This window comes from Mesoplodon bidens (genome assembly GCF_964165515.1).
Source record: "Mesoplodon bidens genome assembly, chromosome: 15".
Classification (NCBI taxonomy): Eukaryota; Metazoa; Chordata; class Mammalia; order Artiodactyla; family Ziphiidae; genus Mesoplodon; species Mesoplodon bidens.
Genome location: NC_138171.1, coordinates 54,873,425 through 54,898,053, shown reverse-complemented (window position 1 = coordinate 54,898,053; position 24,629 = coordinate 54,873,425). Strand labels below are relative to the sequence as shown.

The 24,629-nt window shown below is 43.3% G+C and overlaps 1 protein-coding gene across 10 annotated transcripts in view; it reads left to right on the top strand.

Annotated features, from left to right (window-relative positions):
- MRTFB (myocardin related transcription factor B) overlaps positions 1–24,629 on the top strand; it is a 209,386-nt gene that overhangs the window by 170,762 nt on the left and 13,995 nt on the right. For 9 of the 10 annotated variants that reach the window (XM_081257989.1, XM_081257985.1, XM_081257991.1 and 6 more), the window contains 7 exons: positions 7,866–8,000; positions 11,151–11,401; positions 16,270–16,402; positions 17,191–18,177; positions 19,605–19,742; positions 22,291–22,449; positions 22,713–22,850. In XM_081257989.1, coding sequence (XP_081114115.1) covers positions 7,866–8,000; positions 11,151–11,401; positions 16,270–16,402; positions 17,191–18,177; positions 19,605–19,742; positions 22,291–22,449; positions 22,713–22,850 — 1,941 coding nt within the window. The remainder of the gene's footprint in view (positions 1–7,865; positions 8,001–11,150; positions 11,402–16,269; positions 16,403–17,190; positions 18,178–19,604; positions 19,743–22,290; positions 22,450–22,712; positions 22,851–24,629) is intronic. The other variant, XM_081257984.1, reaches the window with a different exon arrangement.

The window sequence follows — 24,629 nt, the reverse complement described above, 5'->3', positions numbered from 1 at the left end:
GTGCATAGTTTGGATCTCAGGCTAGCAGAAGCTGTAGAAGGTAGTGGCCGGAGCCACATCATGTGAAAAACTGCAGACCCAGACACCTGAGGGCAGTAGATTGCAGGCCAAAGAATGCAGCAGAACTCTTTAAGGCCCTGAGAAGAAGCTAGGGTGAGACTCTGGGAAATTAAGACATTTAAAAGCAGCCATGCATGAGGGGAAATTTTTAAATTTAATAAACAGAACCAAGCAAAAAAAACATGCACTTAGGCCCAGACAGGACACATGCTCAGAAAAGACTTGACAAAACCTTAAGCCTCCACCCAGAGTTAATCCCAAGACCCAGAGGCCCATAAAATTAGTGAAGGTCTTCAACAACAGTCTGCAAAAATTGTGAGAGGTGGATGTTTCTTCACAAGCCCAATTTTAAACCAAAGATACAATGCCCCACCACCACCAAAAAACAAAAAGGCATACAAAAAACAGGGAAATACGGCCCATTCGAAGCAAGAAAATAATCTCCAGAAACTATCCCTGAAGAAACACACACATCAGACTTCCTAAACAAAGACTTTAACTGTCTTAAATATGCTCAAAAAGCTAAAGGAAAACACAAGCAATGAACTAAAGGAAATCAGGGAAACAATATATGAACAAAATGAGAATATCAACAGAAATTATTATTTTTTTATTATGGAGCTGAAAAATACACTAACTGAATTGAAAAATCCATTAGAGGGCTTCAACAGCAGACTCAGACAGCAAAAAATATCAGCAAACTTGAAGACAGGTCATTTGACATTATTGAGTCTGAGGACAAAAAGAATGAAGAAAAGTGAACAGAGCCTAAGAGACTTATGGGATGCCATCAAGCAGATCAATATGGGCATTATGGGAGTCCGAGAGGAGAAGAGAGAGAAAGGGGCAGAGAAATTAATTGAAGAAATAATGACCCAAAGTTTTGCAAATTTGGGGCAAGACAAGGATATACAAATCCAAGAAGCTCAATGAATGCCAAAGAGAATAAACTCAAAGAGATCCACACTGAGACACATAAAAATCAAATTGTCAAAAGTCAGGCAGAGAGAATCTTGAAAGCAGCAAGGAAAGTCACTTACCACATATAAGAGGAAATCTCCCAGTAAGAATATCAGTGGATTTCTCAGCAGAAACACTGCAGGCCAGAAGACATATTGTGATGATATATCTAAGTGCTGAAAGAAAAAACTGTCAACCGAGAATTCTATATCCAGCAGAACTGTGCTTCAAAAATGAGGGGGAAATTAAAACAACAAAGCCAGACAAACAAAAATCAAAGGAGTTCATTATCATTAGACCTGCCCTGTAAGAAATGCTAGAGAGCCCTTAAGTTGAAATGAAAGGATGCTAGACAATAACTCAAAGCCATTCAGAAATATAAAGTCCTCTGGTAAAGGTAAATACATGGACAAATATAAGGAATGGTATTATTGTAATTTTGATGTATAACTCCACTTTTTATTTTCTACAGGATTTAAGTAACAAATGCACAAAAATTATAAATCTATGTTAACGGCTACATAATATATAATGATGTAATTAGTGACATAATATAAAGTGGGGAGACATGGCTGTAAAGTAGTTCTTGTAAATAACTGAAGCTGGTGTCAATATAAGTTAAATGTCATAGCTTTAGGATGTTATGTGTAATCCCTATGGTAACAACAAAGAAAATATCTAGAGAATGTACACAAAGGAAATGAGAAAGGAATCACTACAAAAAATCAACCAAATACATAAATGGAAAGACATCTCACACTCACGGATTAGAAGACTTAATATTGTGGTGATGTCAGTACTACCCAAAAGCAATATACAGATTCAGTACAAATTCCTATCAAAATCCCAAGGACAATTTTTTGCAGAAGTGGAAAAATTTATTCTAAAATTCATATGGGATCTCAGGAGACCCCAAATAAGTCAAAACAGTCTTGAAAAAGAATAAAGTTGGAGGTCTCGTACTTCCTTATTTCAAACTTACTACAAAGCTACAGCAATCAAAACAGTGTGGTTCTGGCATGAAGACAGACATACAGACCAATGGAATAGAATAAAGAACCCAGAAATAAATCTTCACATATATGGTCAAATGATTTTAGACACAGTGTCAGGGTTACTCAATAGAAACAGGACAGTCTTTTCAACAAATGGTGTTAAGAAAATTGGATGTCCACAGGCAAAAGAATGAAGTTGGATCCTTACCTAACACCATATATGAAGATTAACTCAAAATGGACAAAGACCTAAACATAAGAGTTAGAACTATAAAACTCTTAGGGAAAAAACATAGGGGAAATCCTCATGACATTGGATTTGGCAATGCTCTCTTAGATATGACACCAGGAAACAAAAGAAAAATAGATAATCAGGCTTCATCAAAATTAAAAACTGTGCAGGACTTCCCTGGTGACACAGTGGTTAAGAATCCTTCTCGCAATGCAGGGGACACGGGTTCAAGCCCTGGTCTGGGAAGATCCCACATGCTGTGGAGCATCTAAGCCCATGTGCCGTAACTATTGAGCCTGTGCTCTAGAGCCCGTGAGCCACAACAACTGAGCCCGTGTGCTGCAACTACTGAAGCCTGCGTGCCTAGAGCCTGTGTTCCACAACAAGAGAAGCCACTGCAATAAGAAGCCTGTGCACCGCAACAAAGAGCAGCCCCCACTTGCCGCAGCTAGAGAAAGCCTGCGCCCAGCAATGAAGACCCAACGCAGCCAAAAATAAATAAATAATTAATTAATTAAAAACTGTGCATCAAAGCACACTATCAACTGAGTGAAAAGCAACCCACAGAATGGGAGAAAATATTGGCAAATCATGTATCTGATAAGGAGCTAATATCCAGAATATATAAAGAACTCCCACAAATCAACAACAAAAACTATAAATAACCTGATTTTAAAATGGGCTAAGGACTTTAACAGACATTTCTTCAAAGAGGATATATAATGACCAACAAGCATATGAAATGATGCTCATCATCACTAATCACTAGAGAAATGAAAATCAAAACCACAATGAGATATCACCTCATACCGTTAGAATATCAAAAAGAACAGAAATTAAGTTCTCAGCAAGGATTTGGAAAAATTGGAACCCCTGTGCACTGCTGGTGGAATTGTGAAATAAATGATGCAAACGGCTATAGAAAATGGTATGGCAGTTCCTCAAAAAGTTAAAAATAGAATTACCATATGATCCAACAATTCCATTTCTGGGTTTATGGCCAGAAGAACTGAAAGCAGGGACTTGAACAGCAATTTGTACACCCATGCTCATAGCAGCATTATTTACTATTTGGCTATTATTTAATAGCCAAAAGGGAGAAGTAACCCATGTGTCCATTGACAAATGAATGGATAAACAAAATGTGGTTCACATTCAGCAGAGTATTATTCAGCCTTAAAAAGAAGGGAATTCTGACACAAGCTACAACATGGATGAACCTTAAGGACATTATGCTAAATGAAATAAGCCAGTCACAGAAAGAAAAATGTATGATTCCACTTATATTAGATACCTAGAGTGGTTAAATTAATAGATACAGGAAGTAGATGGTGGTTGTCGGGGCTGCGGGGAGGGGAGAATGGAATATTGTTGTTTAGTGAGCAGAGTTTCAGTTTGGGGTGCTGAAGTTCTGGAAATGGATAGTGGTAATGGTTGCAGAACAACGTGGATGTACGTAATGACATACAGTTATACACTTTAAAATGGTTTGATTGGTAAATTTTATGCTATGTACATTTTACCACAATTTTTAAAAAATAATCGATTTTTTTAAATGAGGGATACGTGAAGGCTCAGTACTAATCAGGTATTCAAGTACCAACTAAAAGTCTACTAGCTATTGTGCCAGTGGTGCTGCGCAGCATGTGGAACTTCCCCGACCAGGGATTGAACCTGTACCCCCTGCATTGGAAGCGCAGTCTTTTTTTTTTTTTTTAACTTTTTAATTTATATTGGAGTATAGCTGATAAACAATGTTGTGATAGTTTCAGGTGCATAGCAAAGTGACTCAGCCATACGTATACATGAATACATTCTCCCCCAGACTTCTTTCCCATCCCAGCTGCCACATAACATGGAGCAGAGTTCCCTGTGCTCTACAGTAGGTCCTTGTTGGTTATCCTTTTTAAATACAGCAGTGTGTACATGTCAATCCCAAACTCCCTAACTATCCCTTCCCTTCACCCTTCCCCGCCAGTAACCTTAAGTTCATTCTCTAAGTTTGTGAGTCCACTTCTCTTTTGTAAATATGCTCATTTGTATCATTTCTTTTTAGATTCCCCATATAAGTGATATCATATGGTATTTGTCTTTCTCTGTCTGACTTACTTCACCCAGTATGACAATCTCTAGGTCCATCCATGTTGCTGCAAATGGCATTATTTCATTCCTTTTTTATGGCTGAGTAATATTCCATTGTATATGTATACTACATCTTTTTTATCCATTCCTCTGTTGATGGGAAGCGCAGAGTCTTAACCACTGGACCACAGGGAAGTGCGTGCCAGTAGATTTTAATGTTCAGCTACTTGTTCTATAAATGAAACACTTAAACTTATAACTGTATATTACAGAAACAAGGGGTAATGCTAGGTGATATGTTTTAACAAAACTAGAATTTTACATAAAATATCCATCCACTAAATATACAAAGCATATGTTTTTGATTTGTATTCAACTCATTCATTTTATTTGAGGATTGGAATATGGAAATATTTAAAGAATAACTCCATCTTGAATTTCTAATTTGCATACTGCCATCTTAATTAAGATCTCTGCTACATCCTAAATTAAAAACACATTTATTGTAGATTTGAAATCTACAGTACAAAAAAGTTTTGTTTTTAAATAGCTAGTTTCTATCCCTCTAGACTGCATAAAGAAATTCTAATAAAAAAGGAACTTACCAGAGAAGAATGATTGGTCTTTGGCAAATGTATCATCTTTTCAGAAGGAGCCAGTGCAGATACCTAAAATATTATAAAACTCTAATCAGCTTAAACATTTGCTCTTTTTTCTTTTGTAGCAGAACTTTTCCATAGTAATTTCTAATAAGAGAAAGATCAGTCTTTAGAATTTGAAGTGCTTTCTTTTAAGTTTTATTTAAAGCATAAATATCCACTGGTAAACAACGTTTTCCTGACATTTCCTTTCATGGTGTTATGATGACAAAGAACCGTTGTCATGAGACGAAGTTATGGTGAGAACAGTGTATCAGATCCAATAAAACAAAGCACAGTTTGAAGCTTTTTTGTTTCTTTGGAGAAAAGATCATTTTGAGATTAAATTTTGATAGTCCATAAGGTGAATTTAGATCTTGGTGTCAATTTAAACATATATAAAGGACTCTTTTAAGATTTTAACATATTGCTCAACTTACTGAGGAACAAAATAAGTGTAGTATCCTCTATGCCTTGAATATTCTTGTGGTCCTTTTTGGAATACTATCATTTCAAAAATATTAATATTTAGACTTTGGGGGTAATTCTCGCCACTAGAATTCTAACATTTAGATATGATCTAAGATTGGAGTGGGGGCAGGGGGCGGTTCTTTCTAAGGCACATAAAAAAGATCAGCAAAATGTAAAGAAGTGTTTAGATATTTCTCCCTTTTTAACCAGAATTTATCTTCAGATTAGGTAAAGTTAACAATCGGTGTATCTCAGTTGAGCTATCCTTGTATTATGCTGAAGTCTGTGGTTTTCTGGGTAGCAGAGTCACACTAAAATACCAAAGAAGCTAATAAGGTGGGAGTATTAGTAATCAAGGATGAAGTCAGTTAGGCAAAGTCTAGAAATACAGGCCAAACGTTTTCATAAATATTACAGCTGATACCACATTCACGTACCTGGGTTATTTTTCAGATTATTAAGACTGCTCTCCAATAAATCATTACTATCACTATCAGTCAGCAGGGTCTGGGCTGGTAAAAATAGCTTGCCAGGTTAGTAGAATTTATTTGCAAGGAAATATATACATATCTATATTTCAGAATTCAAATATCTGGTTCTCCTTTACATGCCAACTATTTAATAGCCAAAGAATGTTCTTCCCCTGCGTGAAAACTGACCCAGAGGGGCTTCCCTGGTGGCGCAGTGGTTGAGAGTCCGCCTGCCGATGCAGGGGACATGGGTTCGTGCCCCAGTCCGGGAAGATCCCACATGCCGCGGAGCGGCTGGGCCCGTGAGCCATGGCTGCTGAGCCTGTGCGTCCGGAGCCTGTGCTCCGCAACAGGAGAGGCCACAACAGTGAGAGGCCCGCGTATCGCAAAGAAAAAAAACACTGACCCAGAGATAAGTATCCTCGTGTCCAAAAAAAGTACAAAGTGAAAGGAAAACAAATAACATAAAACCATATCCCTTAAAGCAGGGATTAGCTGGCCGTCATCGTTCACTGCACATCTCAGAGGTTCACTGAGGAACTGGCTGTCTCGGGGCTGTTTGGGGACAGACGTCACCTTGGAACATAGATGTCAAGACTCCTGGAGGAGTTCCTTCATTTCTGTTTGAAAATGAAATTGAGTGTGGCCATCTTTAAAAAGTCAAGTCTTCTATACCATCAACACTTACTAAGTTACTTAAAAATCAAAATCAGTGGCAAAATGAAAACAAAGCTCAGGGAGAGAGGCGACATGGGCATGGACAGTCAGCTGCACCCACACACATCTCCCAGGCTCAGCGGGGCCGGAGGGCGTGACCCAGCATGAGTAACGCCACCAGGAATTTCCATTCACCCATTAAACAAATATTTATTGAGTAACTAGTATGTGCCAAGCATCATATTTCTTGCTGCTAATAGCCCTCTGAGTTTTCAGGTCATTTATTTTAAGAAGGGAAAATACAGTTTGCTATTTTTTAAACCCAAGTGCTTCAACAAGAGAACAGATTTTGATTATTATAATGAATTGGACAGTTGTTCTGGGAAGTGGAAATGATAAAGCCATTTTCCTTTAAGATAAGGCTGTTGGGTCCAAGTAGCAATCAGTGCAACGTTTAACTGATTTATTACAATAGTACTATCTCTTTCCAGTAAGTGAATACTTAAAATCTACTTAAAGAAGATTGCTAGTGGGAATAGTCTGTTGGGTTGTTGTTGCTTCCTTCATTAATATACGACCCCACATTGAGATTCAGTAATTGCTTATTTTGGCCTAGGCAATGAATTCACTTCTTGCTTTAAGTGTGAGGGGACTGTCAATGCACAGGTCAATCCTATCAATATATTCTTCAGGTTTTCTCCTGCTGCAAGAAATGGGAGGGGCGGAGGGCGATGGGATGGTTGACAAGAGTGCTGGTCAGGTTTGGAGATGGGAACAGAAGCTGTAAAGCACATTGAAGGACACATGCATGGAGTGGGCCTCCAGGAAGTGGAAGCTTTCTTACCAGAGGCTTCCTGACAGTGGATCTGGGGTGTGGTCGAGCGGATTCATAGACTAAATATCATATCTGAATTAGCCCAGATTAGTGTGACCTATAGGGCAAGAAAACCTTTCAAGTACCATGTACTGTTTTGATCATTTTTACAGGAGTCTTGGACTTTTTTTCTGCCAAAAAAGGACAGTTCTGGCCATATTTCTGAGAAAACACTAGAGTTTTGTCAGTCTATCCTTATTTAGCTTTAGCTTTTCATTGCTGTCAGGGCAAAGACTAAATCATTGGCTCGACGGATGTAAAGCATGTTATTCCACCATCTGGGTCTCAGACATAATACTGTATTTTTCTTTTGTTTCTTTTCTAGTGGACTTTTTAAAAAGTGAGGTCATTCCCTTATAATTTTGGTTTTTCTCTTTTCACTGTCATTGATTTCACAGATTTGTCCCTTTCTGCCTTTTCCACCAGTTTACTTCAGTGTCCCCAGCAGTTCCTGAATTCTTGAAAACGCCTACTGCAGACCAGCCCCCCACACGGTCCACAGCGCCTGTCCTCCCCACCACCACCGTGTCCTCAGCAAAGCCTGGGCCAGCACTGGTGAAGGTGGGTACCCTGCATGCATGCCGCTTTGAGCGTCTTTACCTTCAACTGTGGTGTGTAGCCCTGAGCACAGAGGACAAAGGCTGTGTCCATGTTGCCTGGGCTGCCTTTTAGCCTGAAGCCTTGAAAACAAAACCACTGAAGGACTTGCTCACCCAGGCCTTCATAACTGAAACCACCACCACCTTCAACAAATGACCTCTCGTTCGATGGTCACAGAAGAACAGCACAAAATTCAGTCTGTATAAATGACTGCAGCAGTGCAGAAAGACTTTAGGAATCATTTTATCAGCAGTTCCCAATTCTGCTTCCACCCAGGCCACTAAGATGAAACAAACAAGGGAAAGAGAGGGAGAGTCTGTAGCACTTGGGATTCATGAATCTCACAAGCAGATGCCTGTAATGGTAATGTGATTTTGGGCTTTATACACAAGGTCAGACTCAGTGGTAATGCAGATATGTGACAGGTTAAAGGTTTTTGAGAAGCAAATACATTTTTTTGATTTAGCAGATTTGGCCTGATACAGCTTGATTTGTTCTTCAGATAAGCTGCAGATTTGTGGCACTGTTCTGTGCATTTTACTTGGCCAAAATAATTCAGTCAGAAGTTCCAAGGAAGATTAAAATTTTCAATATATAATATATTTTTTAAGTTTTTTAACGTGTATTTAGAACTGGTAAATAAAGGGGGGGTGTTATAAACTGAGGAATAGTTTAATCATTTCAGATGTGACTTTTGCCAAAACTAGCAGAACACAGATCTCAAACTTTTAGAACTAAAAAAGAACCTCAGAGGGCTAGCTAAGCCTCTCAGCACCTTTCAGATGAGGAGACTGAGGCCCAAAGAAGTGAGGAAGTGACAAGGCCAGAAGGATCCCGTCTCCGAATCTCAGTCTGGCCTTCATCCTTCCTTCCCAGTTAGCTGTTGCAGCACTCCTGGAAGGCAGCTAGCCTGGGGCGTGTTCCTCACTCCCCTCGTCCCCAGGACCTGTGCTTGTCCTGACCTCCCTGGAGAGAAGGCACTTTCGTTCATCCGTGTGCCCAGGTGTCCATGCCTTCAGGGCACATACCAGTGTATTTCACCAGAAATCCCAAAGCGTGGCAAGTGTAATTGTGCCAATAAAATCAGCTCTTACCTCCTCTTCCCACAACCCCCAGCGTGTCCCACCAATAGCACAAAGGGGGTTCGAATGCCAGCCCGTCTTTCCCTGCAGATACTGAGAATTTGTTCACTGCCTCTCCTGGTCTCTGAATTTCTGCTCCTCACTAGTGTCTGTCTTTAAGGAGGGCATTAGTTCTAGAGCAAAAGGCATTGTTTAAGACCGAGGGGTTGAGTAGACTATCATGGGAACTCTGCCAGTAGAGGAAAGGATAGGTACACATTAGGAAACAGACCACAATTCTTTGGGGTTTTTCTATGAGGAAAGCTATTTCCCATTCTCAGTCCTAAGAGAATAGACATGTGCAGGCTAACAGGTAACAGCCAATTTAGTCTGAGGAATGCTGGTTATTATATTTCTGTCCCCTTCCTGACTGTGTCTGGGTCCGTTGTTTTATTACATAACAATTATAGTCAACCATTCTTAACCCAGACCCCATTCATTTTATGATCAGTCTGAAAAGATTAGAAATAAAATTTATTAATGATAAAATAAGCAGATGACAGTGAATTGATTGATATTGTGAGATTGCAGGAGGAGGCTGTTTTAATGACAAGAATATTTTCTAACATTGTGATGTATTTTAAGTGCCTGATAATTCAAGTGATTTCTAATTAGCATACACATTTATCATTCATTAATTCAGCAGATATTTATAGAGCACCTTCTGTGTGCACCAGAAGGTGCCAGCCAGGTGCTCTTCTGGGAACGAGGAGTAGATAAAGCAGTGAAGAAAACATCACAGTACCTCCGCCTTGGATAGGAGCTGGAGGTGAACAGACATAAAACACAGAGTGTGCCGGGTGGTGAAGAATAAAGCCAAGATCGGGGATGGAGGCAAGGGGAGATGTTTCTGTTTTAAATAGAGTGATCTGGTGAAATAAGCAGATGACATTTGGGCAGAGATCTAAAGGGGGTGAGGGAGTAGCTGTGAGGACATCTGTGGGCAGAAAATTGAATGTCACTGAACAAGGAAGCCAGTTCAACTGAAGAGAGATGGCCAAGCAGTAAAAAGTAAATATTAATAGTGACGATTTCTGATATACAGAATATGGTGATTTCTCTTTTCTTCTTTATTTCTGTTTTCTGTGGGGTTTTGCAATGTCCTAATTCTTTGAATGTGAACTTATATAACATGATCACACTGATAGCTATATTTAATTTAGTACTTCTCAAAGTCTTCTTACTAAGTTGAGTATTTTACCTAAAGCATCTGAGAAATAATTTTCTATACCTTGTTGTTTTGTGCTGTTTTGTTTTGTTGGTGGACTTTTTTTTCCAGATGGAGTTATCTTACAATTTGAATACTAAAAAGTAGAAAGTGATCCGATAACTTATGAATGGAGGAGGTGAAAAGAATCAGAAAAGTCATCTGATTCTTAATCATAAGACAGGGTCTCACACCCCATTTTCAAAATAAAAATGTAATATTTTTGAAAAATTTTTTAAAATTCATATTCACATTACTCTGTATTTTTTCTGCGTATTTGCCATAGAAATTCATGGCTTTATATTCTGCTTTATTCTCATTAGAAGCATTTTTCTGCTTTTACATATTCACCATAGATTTTTTTTAATGACCGTAAAACATGACATAGTTATGGTGAAGTATACTTAATCTTTTCCCTATTGTATATTTAGTGTGAGACCTGCTTTTCACTAGGAGATAGTATATGTAAGTACTAGGCAATATCTACACAGGAGACCCAAAGTAAATGTTTGTTGAACTTGAATAGATAATGCTGAGCTGAGCATCTTGCCCTTAGTCTAAGGGACCAATGCATCAGAAGTAAGTCCTTAGGAGCAAGATTTTTGGTCACAGGGAGTACTCAGATGTTCTCACAGCTCTTGAAATGTATTTAGTATATTGCTCTCCAGAGCAGCGACACTGATTTCCAACGTGCGTTGCGTTTTCTTTTCAAATCAGTTAGGCACACAGTACAATGGATTGCATTCTCTTAGAATTTTCTTACTGTCTTTTTCTCGAAAATAGCAAAGCCATCCCAAGAATCCAAATGACAAGCACCGTAGCAAAAAGTGCAAGGACCCGAAGCCCCGGGTGAAGAAGCTGAAGTACCACCAGTACATCCCACCAGATCAAAAGGGGGAGAAGAGCGAGCCGCCCATGGACTCCAACTACGCCCGGCTGCTCCAGCAGCAGCAGCTCTTCCTGCAGCTGCAGATCCTCAGCCAGCAGCAGCAGCAGCACTACAACTACCAGACCATCCTGCCTGCGCCACTCAAGTACGGGCTGGGGTCGAGGCTGGCTCCATAAAGCGGGGTGGACTGTGGTTGTTTATGAGGGGCCATTAGTTGCTAGAGGTTGGATGTTGTGATTTACTTGTGCTCAGTGACTCTTTTCATTTTATTACCATCAAAGCTCACACAGTGTCTGAAGTCAGCACAGTGAGAATAGCCTCCCTTCCAGTCCATTTTTTTGTCCTCCAGAACAGGTTCTGAACTTTTCAAGTTAAAAATGACTTTTCACAATTATTCATCCAGGAAAGATCTGCCTGTTCTTTACCTGAATAGTATTAGATGCTATGAGAAAAGCATAAAAAGTGTAAACCTGGTGGGCTTCCCTGGTGGCACGGTGGTTGAGAGTCAGCCTGCTGATGCAGGGGACACGGGTTCGTGCCCCAGTCCGGGAAGATCCCACATGCCGCGGAGTGGCTGGGCTCGTGAGCCATGGCCACTGAGCCTGCGCGTCCAGAGCCTGTGCTTCCCAACGGGAGAAGCCACAACAGTGAGAGGCCTGCATACCACAAAAAAAAAAAAAAAAAAGTGTAAACCTGGTATAAACAGTTAAAAAAAAAGGACGGAGGAGCATAAAAGCTGGAGGCTGCAGTGGTCAGGGAAAGCTTTATGAAAAAGGCAGGATATTTACATGGGAAAGGGCCTGAAACTTGGGAAGGAGCCTTCCAAGCAAAGAGGAATGATCTGAGTGCAAGTATAGAGCAAACAATGCCTATTTATTACATGGTGAGGAAAAAGAGCCTGAATAAAGAATGTGGTTAGTTTTTAAGAAAAGTGGAAGACAGATTTGAGTAGAGCCAATGTCTAGAGGAACATGAAGTTGGGACGACTTTAATCTTGATACAGTGGATGTTTCAGAGGGCCACAGTGACATGGTAAAATCAAAATGCATGAAAGAACAGTTTGACACCAGTATTGGAGGGGAGTCTGGCCATTGGAAAACCAGTTAGAAACTGCGATAAAGTAGATGCAAGAAGTTGAAAGGGCACTGATAATGGGAAGGCAGGAACAGGTGACAGATGTTTCAAAAGACAGTGAAAGGTCTTGGTGAGCGATAACTGTGAAGAAGGAACATATTTCCAAAGTTTGAGCCCAATCAGGAGGGACAGAAGGGAGTAAGTTCTGACGATTTCTGAGACTGAATTCATAGCAGGACGTGCACAGCTAATTTTAATTATGTACTAGAGGAAATCTCTAGATAACGAATCCTCAGTACACTTTTCTGGGAAACAGATAAAAATGCAAGGACTCTGTCCTTCATTTCATTCACTTTTCAGGAAAAAGGAATATTTACAGTCATCGAGAAAAGGAACTCTAGAAAAAGATCCAAAATCTCATGACAGGGAAAAATGATACTCTGTGATCCATGCACTCAGTTTATGATTACATGATCTATAGAAGCTTTACTTCTGTTTGCTACACGTAGGCTGAGCACTCCTCCATGGAGAGCCCCTATTTTCTCGGAGTAGAAAAGGATTAAGACTTACTAAAAAGCTTCTCTTTAAGAAATATCTCCTCATATGCTAATAATTATCAATTCACTTTTTTCTTGTAAGATACAAATATCTTGAGGAAGATTAGACCTATTAGTCATTCAGACCTTCCTGTGAAGTACTTAAATCGAAAACATCAGGGCACAGAGATGAAGGAAGAAAGAATTTTTGTAGCATGTTATTATTTTAAGAGCAAGCAGGCCTGAGAGAGCTGTTGACATTGGAAGGGACCCAGGGAAGGCCAGAGAACTGGACGAGTATCAAAGACAAACCACCGCTGCTTTACAGCTTCGTCCAGGACCCAGGGAGGCGGCCCCCACCGTCACCACCACTGGGCACCAGTGAGGATAACGGCAACGGTGGCTCACATGTAGGTGCCACTCTCGGTGCCTGACCGTGTGCTCAGCATCCTCCTCCTCACAGTGACTCTCAGAGGAGTTGATGTTATTCCTGACCCCATTCCCAGATGAGGAAACTTAACTGAAAATCACATAAAAGGTGGTGTCTGTCCATGAAATAGTCTTTTCTGTAATGCAAGAAATTGTCTGTATGGGGCCAACTTTGTAGATGGGAAGAAAACATCTGAGGTGTGAGGTACCTGAACTCTGAAGTTCTTTGTCTTTCCGTGAAGGCTTCAGTCCCCCTCTCCTCCTCAGACATTCCTGCCACTGAAGTAACCAAGCCTCCTGACCCAGGAAGGCATCATCCAAAAAGATCCAAGAACTAGGAGGAAGAAGGAGCCCCCATTTTTGTGTCTTATTGCACCAGCCAAAGAGGGAAAGCCAGTTTTATTTAATTTCCAGGTCCTAAAAATGGAGATGTTATTTTCTAACACATTGTTTCTTTTTACCAAAATTCCATACAAGAAACTGAATGTGGCAGTTCTCTAGTGCCCGCAGTGGTGGAATTTTACTGATAACACAGCCCTTTGGTATCTTGGAAGAAGCAAGAGCCTGAAGACATGGGGCTTTAGTCCCAGAGTGGCCACACGCTGACGGAAAGGAAGGGTCCTGGAGGGTCTCTGGACCTCAGCATCCTCAGCTACACAGTGATCACATTCATCAGGCATCCATCCCCCTTTTCTCCCTCTGGTTGATTTGGGAAAAAAAACAGACCAACTTATTTCAGTTATTTTAAAAGTTGAATTCAACACTGTACTGTTAATCATAGTAACAAGTAGAGTATTGTAGAATCTCAACCAAAAAGACAGCGTGAATAGAATAATTAATTTAAATCGTGCATTCTCAAGGAGAGCCTGTCATTCGCAAAGGAGCAAAAGTTCCTTGGAGGGAATTTTACACTTTTTATTTAATAAAGCATAGACCTACATACATAGTATGTGGACAAAAATGCAGTACATCTACGGTATTAAAATTTCATAGGGAGAGTGATTAGGGAAAAAATGTCTAAAAAGGCTTCTCGGGGGGACAATAATGAATATAAGGCTGAGAAACAATGATTAAAATAAAATGTTTTCGTAATTCTAAAATAAGATTTAAAAGTTGAATTTTTAGAAAGAATAGTGATACATTTTCAAATATTTGTCATTTCCTCCAACTTCAAGAAACTTCATTTCGAATACTTCAAGTATTTAATTTCAGCAAAATGCAGGCAGGTTTAAAAAGACTCAAATGTATGTCAAGAATTAGCTGTTGACAAGGCCAGAACTGGCTTCAAACACAGGCTTCCTAAAACCCATTTGAGAAAGCTCATCCAGCCATGGACCTCGCCCCATAGGCACCATGACCTAGATCCCTATTTCAGAACGTGGAATTCAAGGTCTCTTTGGCTTCAGTACCAAAGCTTACATTGACAGTAAAGCCTGAGGCTGCACTGGAATCGGCTGTACAGTATCAACCACCATGTGCACCTTTCTTTAATGAATATCAACCAGCCAGAAAAGGAAATGCCATTGTTGCCAGGAGTATTACAGTCGGAAGGGGTTGGGAGGACCTGGCTTCGACGTGGAAAGGAGTTTAGGGAAATTAGTGCAACAGATTCACCAATATTTTTTGGTTTTGTTTTTTGCCGTACGCGGGCCTCTCACCGTCGTGGCCTCTCCCGTTGCGGAGCACAGGCTCCGGACGCGCAGGCTCAGAGGCCACGGCTTACAGGCCTAGCTGCTCCGCGGCATGTGGGATCTTCCCGGACCGGGGTACGAACCCGTGTCCCCTGCATCGGCAGGCGGACTCTCAACCACTGCGCCACCAGGGAAGCCCTCACCAATATTTTTAAAATAAGCTTTTAAAAATGTAGTATATGGTAGAGGAGTCCATAAATCGTAAGTGACAATTGATGGCACTCCTGTGACCACCTCAATCAAGAAATGGAGCACTGTCAGTTCCATTACCACCACCTTGCACCCCCTCAGTGACTGTCCTGGCTTCTGTCCCATAGGTCAGTTCCGCTCAACATTATGTTTGTGGGATGCGTCTTTCCTGATGCAGACACCAGCAGTTAATTTTTATTATTGTCTATTCTGTAATTCACACCTAATGAGGTTAAGCACTTGTTCACATATTTATCGACCATTTGGATATACTTTCTGGTGATATGCTTGTTCACGATTTTCCCAATTTCCCATTGGGCTTTTCTTTTTCTTACTAATTTGCAAGACTTCTGTGTGTATTCTAGATGAGGCTTTTGTCAGAAAGAACGTATTACAAAATCTTCTCCTGGGGCTTGACTTTTCACCCTCTGAAAGATATCCTATTTAATGAGTACTTTTTGTGTCCTGTCTAAGAAATCTTTGCTTATCAAAGGCTATGAAGATATTATCCTAAGTTTTCTTCTCAAAGTTTGTTTTCCAATTCACATTTAGGTTTTGGGATGGTGTGAGGGTAGGGGTTGATCAGAAGCCCTGTTCTGCTCTGTGAGAATATCCAGTTTAGGCTGTTAGCACTTACGAGAAGAACCACCCTTTCTCCACCACACTGCAGTGCCGCCTTTGTGATGACTTGAGGGTCCTTGTACGTGGGGGTCTGTTTCTGGATTCTCTCATCTCTCCCATTTGTCTGTTGTTCTGACCTTGCATCAGCATCACCGTAAGTTTTGATATCTGGTGGTATGATGCTTCCAGCTTTGCTTTTTTACTTCAAAGATGTCATGGCCGTTCTTGGTTCTTTGCATTTCCATATAAAGCTTTGAATCACCTTCTAAAATTTCTACCAAGCAAGCAAACAACACACAAAACCTGCAGGGATTCTGACTGGGGTCTAATTTGACTGACGTCTTTACCATATTGAGTCTGCCAATCCATGACCAGGTATTTTTCTCTTCGTAAGTTAACAGATTGTTAGCAGGAACAATGTCAGTCCCAGAAATTATGTTATTAGAAGCTCTAACTTTCTTTTTCTTTTGAAGGCCACTCAATGACAAGAATAACAACAGTGGGAATCCAGCTTTGAACAACACCACGTCTAACACGCCAAGACAGAATACATCTGCTCCTATGAGAAAGCCAGGGCCTCTGCCTTCTAGCTTGGATGACTTAAAGGTGATCATTGCAAGTGGGGTTTCTTCACCCATAAGTACCACAAAAATGTAAATGATTTGCCAGATTTGCCTAGCAGGTGTAGGTAGTTCCTAATAGATATTCACCTTTACCACCAATAGGATAACCTTTATACAGGTACTTTCTTTCTGCGTCCATTAAGTTTCCTTTAAAATGACCAGGAATAAATCTCCATTTATTGAGCAAATGCCATGTGCAAGCACCACACCACTCCTGACTCCAGAAGCGGATTTTTTTCTTCCCTATTCGTTGCCAAGTTTGGGAGAAGCAGGAAAATGTAGCAGTTAAGAACGTGATCTCCAGGGCCATCCTTCCTGGGTTCTACCCCCGCTCAGCCTTCTGTTATCTGCAGTAGCTTGCACTAGTGACGCACCCTCTCCCCATCTGTAAACCGGGAATAATACTACCTGGACCTCATGTGAAGATTAACTGAAAGAATAAAGCACTTCTGGCAGCGTCTGGCACATGGTAATTACTCAATAAATGTAACTGTTAGCATCATCATTTCTGGTAATAAATCTTTTGATCTAGTAAAGGAATTACCCTCTAATAACCCTTGCTTTATCACTGGCCTTTCAAGTCCTTTAGGTCTACAGCTCTGTGTGTTTTTGTGTGTTAAAAAAAAGAAAAAGGAACTGTCCCACTTTCATATATGTAGTAATACGGAGATGTCTGACAGATGTAGGCACCTTTTCCATCTCAAAAGTGCACTGAAGGTTTGTGAGAAGGTCATAATACGAAAAAAGAGATCTTATTTGTTTGTACTTCAGGTGTCGGAGCTGAAGACAGAACTGAAGTTAAGGGGTCTTCCGGTGTCAGGCACCAAACTGGACCTCATTGAACGCCTGAAACCCTACCAGGAAATGAACAGCGGTGGTGCTGCTACCGGTGGCATCGTGGCCCTGTCGACATCTGCTGTCGTCCCCAGTAACCCAGAAGTTACCATGGCCCTGCCAGTGACAACACTGCAGAGCTCTGTGACCAGCTCAGGCTCCACTTTCAAGGGGGAGCTGCCACCCGCTGGATCCAGCAGCACAGCCCATGCGGACGGTGTTAACTCCCCGCTGCCCATCTCACCCGCACCCTCTGAACAGTCAAGTCTCAGCGCCGAGGACGCGAGTGTGGCAGACACGTTCACCGAGATCATGACCATGATGTCCCCGTCGCAGTTCCTGTGCTCGTCGCCTCTGCGAGCCACGAGTACCGAGGACAGCCTCAGCCCCACCAGCAGCACGCTGTCCACCCTGGAGCTCGACGCGGCCGAGAAGGACCGCAAGCTCCAGGAGAAAGAGAAGCAGATCGAAGAGCTGAAGCGGAAACTGGAACAAGAGCAGAAGCTCGTGGAAGTTCTGAAGATGCAGCTGGAGGTGGAGAAACGAGGGCAGCAGCAGCGGCCACTGGAGCCCCCGCCCAGCGCCCCAGCCCCTCCAGTCCCCAAGTCAGACCAGGCTCGGGGCGGCACCGCTCCCGCCGCCAAGGACGAGGCCCTGGTCCCAGACGGCCCCAGCCTAGTGGCCGGCCAGACCCTCGTTGCCAAAAAGGCCATAGTGATCAAGCAAGAGGTCCCCGTGGCCCCGGCCGAGCCGCCAAGCCTCGTCCCGCAGTTTTACGTGAGTTCCCAGGGCCAGCCGCCCGCCGGGGTGGCTCAGCCACAGGCTTTACTGACCACGCACACCACGCAGCTGCTGCTCCCCGTGTCTATCCAGGGCTCCGGTGTCACCTCAGTGCAGCTCCCAGTAGGCAGCCTCAAACTCCAGGTGTGAAGTGTGTCTTCTAACTCCTTTGCCTTACAGTTTGCATGGACCAGAAATTGCTTGTGGAGATTTCAGAGCCGAGCTGCTTCCTAAGTGCAGCCGAGTCAGGCTTCACGGTTGCAGGAAACATGTGCACGTGTTGGGGGGTTATTCACAAACGCGAACAGCTAGCACTGTTTTTATATAGTAAAAACAAACAAGGGGTGCGTTTCCCTTTCTGCTGCCTTTCACCCCTAGCATGGTATTATTATGTGTAGACAGTTTAAAATACCAATGGCATTCTCATAATGATGACAGCTACTGTCCTGAGTGCTTTTTGTGTTCTAGGCACAGCATCAGATACTTTAGATGGCATGCTTCATTTAATCCTCCCTTCTCCCAGAAGACCCCAGTGAGAAAGCCCCCTTCTAGAAAGGAAACCGAGGCCTTCAGAGGTTTAGTAAGTTGCCCAAGGTCAGAGCTGGCACTCAAGCCGAGGCCTCGGACTGCAGAGCTCTTGCTCTCACACCCACTCCTGTGCTCTGGCTCCTAATTGTAGTTCTTAAAAGTCACCGCTGAGGTGAAGATGCCTAAACTAAGGAGAATGCGACCACAGATTCAGGAGTGAGGCTGGTATTGAGAAACGATGAAACACTGGTGAGCATGAAGTTTACTTTTATGCCAACATTGCCTGCAGCCGTTTCTGTGCAACTCGATTATGGAAGGTTTTTTTAAACACAACATGGGCCACAGTACACAGAAACCATTTGGAGTCCTGCTTCTCTACCTCGACCACCCAGAGAGGAGCAGTCTTGTACCCCCGGGGTCAGGAGGCCTGACCCAAGGGCCCTCGGCATGTTCTGAAGTCCTAACTCCCCTATTTCATCTTTAGAGTGTCTGAAACTGAAAGTCTGCTCTGTGATACAGCTTTCCTAAACATTTGTTTTCCTGTCCAGCTCTTCCATTACAGTTGATGTTCGAGGAACAGGAATTCGTTTTATTCTGGGCCTGTGAGCGCCCAGCCCGTGGCTGGCTCTCCCATAGGAAGCACATATTGCAGCTTAAAAGCAGGAATTTGCACAGTCAGGCCTCACAGATTTCCTTGCTGCTATTAAAATTATTATTATAACACCTGACCTATTTATTATGTGTAGAGCTGCTGTAGGTTCTTTTGACTTCAGTCTTCTATTTTCCCCAAATTTTCAAATGAAAATCTTAGCCACTTAGGAAACAGTAAGAGCATGGAAATAACTGGTCTGGTGTTTAACTCTCTGGTTTCAAACGAAGGTTCAAATTTATGTGCCAATGAATTGAAGTGTGTATCTATAAACATTTTATCTTATTTTTCTTTTTAGATGTGATCCCCAAGTGACCAGTTATTCCACATCTAAACTCTTCATTCTAACCTTGATTTTGACAATTCATTTGATTTTTTTTTTTTTTCCTCCTAGACTCCACCACAAACAGGCATCCAGACTCAGCCTCAGATAGCAACTGCCACCTTGTCCTCAGGCCTGGCCCAGACTGCACCTCAGAAACAAGACACTTTCACGCCACATGTGCTCAGTCAACCTCAGCAAGTCAGAAAGGTTGGTGAATGCTAATAAGTGACAGACTGTTGCTGATTTTTGTACTATCATCCGCTGAACATTCAACAAGCATCTTATAGGAGCTTTCTCCGTGGGAAGCTCCTGTTTGTTCTTTTCTGTGATCCATCTCCCACCGGGTGAGCTTTGGGTCAGATGCCATTTGGCTGCAGAAAGAGTTCTTTATTACTAAAAGATAGCTCATCTTAACAATTAAGCCCCTTTTCCAAGAAAAGTTTCAAAACTATTTTTTCAATCCTCATATATAGAATTTTCTGGGTTTTAAAATTTCTTTTCAAAGTAATCATTTTGTGGGGGGAAGAAAAGTGCCCTGGGAAAAGGTATGTGAAGGTGAAAAAGACACTTGTTGAAATATTTATCTTGAGTGAGATCTTTACATATTTTTAAGAGTTTGCCTTCTCAGGGATTAAGAGCCCAGCGGCCTAGGTCTGGCTGTCATTCTGGCTCACCACTTCCTCTGTGTTGTGCCTTATGCAGGATTCATGTACCGTCTGAGTGTCATTTTCCCCATCTTTAAAATGATGGTGCTGATCTAGGGCTCAGTGTCCTCTACAGGACTTCTACTAAGAGTTCTGCTGAAGAGCCCCAAAAGTCACCCAGACTCCCTGTTATCCAGTAGGTGGAGCTATGTGCCCATCTCCTTGCCAGAAAAATCTTAAGGCCTCAAAAGTAGATCTTACTATTTTAAACCTTGAGAATAATTAATCCCAGAGTTTTAATCTTCAGTGTAAAAGAACCTCAATAATTAGGTATACCTGTAGATATGCCCCAGGCTGGTGTGAACTCTCTGGGCTAAGACAACTTGAGGAACAGACAGGAATGACCTCTTGGGACAGAGACAGCCGTGTTAACACACATGCTTTCTGGAATCTCCTCTGAGGAGTGCCGTGAGCAAGGAGTTAGAGGTGGGCCCAAAAATAACAGTTTAGAAAGAAACTTAGTGAATATTGAAATGGTAAGACAGTTTTCTTTGAGGGAGGAGAGAGAAAAACAATATATAGATGGATAAATAAGAAGAATATAGTTATAGAACTTATCACCCAGAGAAGTTGTACTGTTGGGAGGGATACACACACACACACACACACACACACACACACATATATTTTCATGCTTAAGGAATACTTATACACATTTATAATAAAAATATATAGGTTAAGTTTTTCTCTTTCAGAATACTAGTAGTATAAAGTATATTAAAATTTTTATGAGCAAACCAGTTCTGTGAAATACAGTTACAAAACCAACATTATGGCCATACATTTGCCACAGGCCCTAAAACCTTTGGCTCTTGATGGGAGCTAAACAACACACTTTGTAATTCCACAGGAAGAAGTTCTCACCTCTGCCTGACAAAGCAGAAAACAGCTTCTCAGAAGGGGGCAGATTTTAAATGAGGCCTTGCAAGGATTTGGAGAAATTTTCAGAAAAGTGGAAAATTGAGTGTGGCCACAGCACGTGCACAGCCTTTCAGTTAGGATGGAAAAGGGGCCAGGTAGTAAGAAGGTTGACATGCCAGCCAAAGATGAGGATTTTACCCCCAAAAAGAAGAGCCAGTGAGTGTAGGCGGGACTCGATTGCGGGGGGGGGGTGTGTGTGTCTGTATGTGTCTGTGTGTCTGTGTGTGTGTGTCTCTGTCGACAGGCAGGTAGGCGCAGGTAGACAGCAGTGGCAATTTTCCAGTGATGGATAGTGAGGAGCCAGATCAGAACAGCAGACCACAGGTCCCGACCCAGGAGGTGTGTCTGAGACGTGTGAGCGCTGAGGGCTCCCTTTACCTAAGTTTCAAAAATAAATGAAGGCAAAACCAAGAATTATTTTTGTGCAGAGGCTGGGGGCAGTGGGAAGAAAGGGGAAAGTTTAATTTGGAACATATTAACTTTGAGATGTCCCAGGTGTGTGTTTGTAAACGTTACAAGTGTGGCTTTGGCACCTGGGAGCAAGGCTGGAAGAGAGAGGTGGGCTTGGCAGCTATGAGCTAAAGAGCCCTGAGAGCAGATGAGGAGAATCATACTGAGCTTTCCCACAGCGCACTGTCCCTGCTGCTGTCCACAACAGAGACCACTGACACTGGGGAATCGCAGCCTGTGGGCCACACTCAGCCCCGCCCGTGTCTGTAGGTGGAGCTGTCCTGAGCCACGCATGCTCACTCTCCTCCGGGCCGCAGGGCAGGGCAAGCAGTTACAGCAGGTGCTGCACAGCGCCCGGCCCTAAACTATATGCTCTGTGGCTTTCATAGAAAACATTTGCCAACCCCTGTTCTATTTTTTTTTTTTTTTTTGGCTGCACTTCGGCTCAGTAGTTGGGCGCTAGAGCACAGGCTTCAGTAGTTGTGGCGCACAGGCTTAGTGGCTCCGCGGCATGTGGGATCTTCCCGGACCAGGGCTCCAACCCATGGCCCCTGTATTGGCAGGTGGATTCTTAACCACTGCACCACCGGGGAAGTCCCGAACCCCTGTTCTAAAATGTGGTTTTCTTTATTAGGAAGAGCAGAAGAACAAATTGATGGGCAAATATTTATTCATTACAGGTTTTCACAAACTCAGCATCCAATACAGTTCTTCCGTATCAGAGACCACCCGCTCCAGCGGTGCAGCAGCCCTTTATCAACAAGACAAACAGCAGCATCCTTCAACCCAGAAGCACGCCACTTCCGTCCCTGCAGAATGGCCCCAACCCTCCCAACAAGGTAACCCAGCCCACGGGGCAGCTGTGCCAGCACATACAGGGTGCAGGTTCATCCCAGAGCCCCGGGCTTCGGGCCTGGACGGCCGAGTGTCGGCATTAACGGGGAGAAACAGCCCAAAGTCCCGGGATAGTACTTGTTCCGGGGCAGCTTAGCCGTCAGCACAGTGGGGGTGGCCCGGCCCGCTGGCGCCTCAGCCTCACCACCCAGGATCCCCGGGAGGCCAGCCTGCCGCCGGGCTGACTCTCCTCCTCTGTCTGCCGCAGCCCGGCTCGCCCCCTCCGCCCCAGCAGTTTGCGGTCCAGCACTCTCTGTTTGGGAGCCCGGTCCCCAAGACGAAAGACCCTCCCCGCTACGAGGAAGCCATCAAGCAGACGCGCAGTGCCCAGTCTTCCCTTCCAGAGGTAAGGAGGCCGCAGCTCTGATGTGGTGGGTCCTCTTCAGCTTGAAGCCCCGGTCTAAGATGGACTGGCCTCAAGAGAGACACAAGTTTCATGACTAGTAGCCTTGCTTGCCTTTTAAATGCTATTTAAAATCAAAATATCATTCACTTTGGAGACTCCCAGCGGTTTTCAGCAGCCATATAACCTGCAGTTCCTATTTACTCAGAATTTCAGTGTTTGTTTGTCTTTAAGTTCTCCTGGGGGCCAGAGGCAGGTTGTGTTAGGGATAGATGTGTGTATATGTGACCAGGGCACGTATTTTATACAGGACCCTTTTCTAAAGCCACCATTTGTCAGGCCAGCATCAAACTGACCCTCTCCTGCCCGGATGGCCTTCCAGACTGCCCATCACCCTCTGCTCCAGCAGGCAGGCGCACGCAAGCAACTCTGCTCATATTTTGAGCAGATGCACTTCGGAAGGGATAGACTGAGGCTCTCCCGGCCCCGCCATGTACTGATTCCCGCCTCATAACCGTGCGTCCCTCTCCTCTGAGCCTGCCTTGTTGCTTTGATAAGATAGGAGGAGCCGCATCTATTCCAGGGATGGAAAAAGGTAGAGCTCCTGCTTGTAAAAGCACCTGGCCTCCGGTGGGCGCCAAGAAACGACAGCCTCATCAGACCTTACCCTGAACGCTCCTCCTGGGCTCGCTGCCTATTTAAAGCTTAAAACTCAACTCACTTTCAAGAAAAAACCCCGGCCTCACAAGAGGATGCAGGGAGTGAACCTGATGCCACTGCGTGGGTGCTGACAGTGGAGGGAGAGGTGTGCTGATCAGAGGTAGACCTTCTGCTCTCACAGCCACAGCAGGTGCCCCGGCAGAGTCGTGCTGCTTCCCTCGCTCCCACGGTCCCCATGCCCCTCCCTGGGGCCTCCTTGTGCAGGGGGGTGTGCGGAGCCAAGGACTCAGCACTTCCTGCGCAAGTGGCAGCCATGCCGTGGCCACCTTGACCTATGTGGTCACCCCAGCAAGCAGCTGCAGACACTGCTCCATGGCGGCCAGGGTGCCTGGTGTGGCACACTCACACAGGGCATGCAGGGTGCCCGGGCAGACGGCCTCCTCGAGGAAGCAGACAGTTTCCACGTGCTTCTTCACATCCACTTACTGCCGAAGGAAGGTGACTAATTGTAAGATGTTCCTTTAGTTCCAGACTCAGCCAGGGCCCCTATATGTGAGGAAAAGCCACATTTCAGAACTAGGTTTAGATATTTGCAAAAAGAATTGAAACAAATGGTGCTGGCCTAGGCTGTGCTCCCCTTGGTCCATCCAGAAGGAGCATATCTTCAAGAAGATCCTTCCAAATCTGGCTCTCACGTGTAGGTTACTCTGTACCATTTCCTTCACCAGTGTGACGACAACAAAGAATCCTCCTCTCACCTTAACCTAAGAGAGCTGATTGGAATCCCTGCCCTTTGTCTGTCTCTGGTTCATGCATACAGACTGAGGGAGTCAAGTTCTGTTCGGATGAGGAGCTAGCTGTGGTTCCCCTTTATGTACCACTGAGCATCAAAGTCCAGGGATGCTGAGGTTTTTAACATACATTTACTCGGACTTCCAGTTCCACTACTGGCTAATAAGTAAGGCCCTACCAGTTCAGTCTTCCCACAGATAACAGTTACAAAGCCTGGTCATAACACAAAAAGCAATTCTATGAAGTCATTGAAGAGTGACTAGAAAGAGTCATATTCTGATGAGGAGTCTGCACTGAGAGGAAGGGAGTCAGATGGCATGAGTTCCCTCT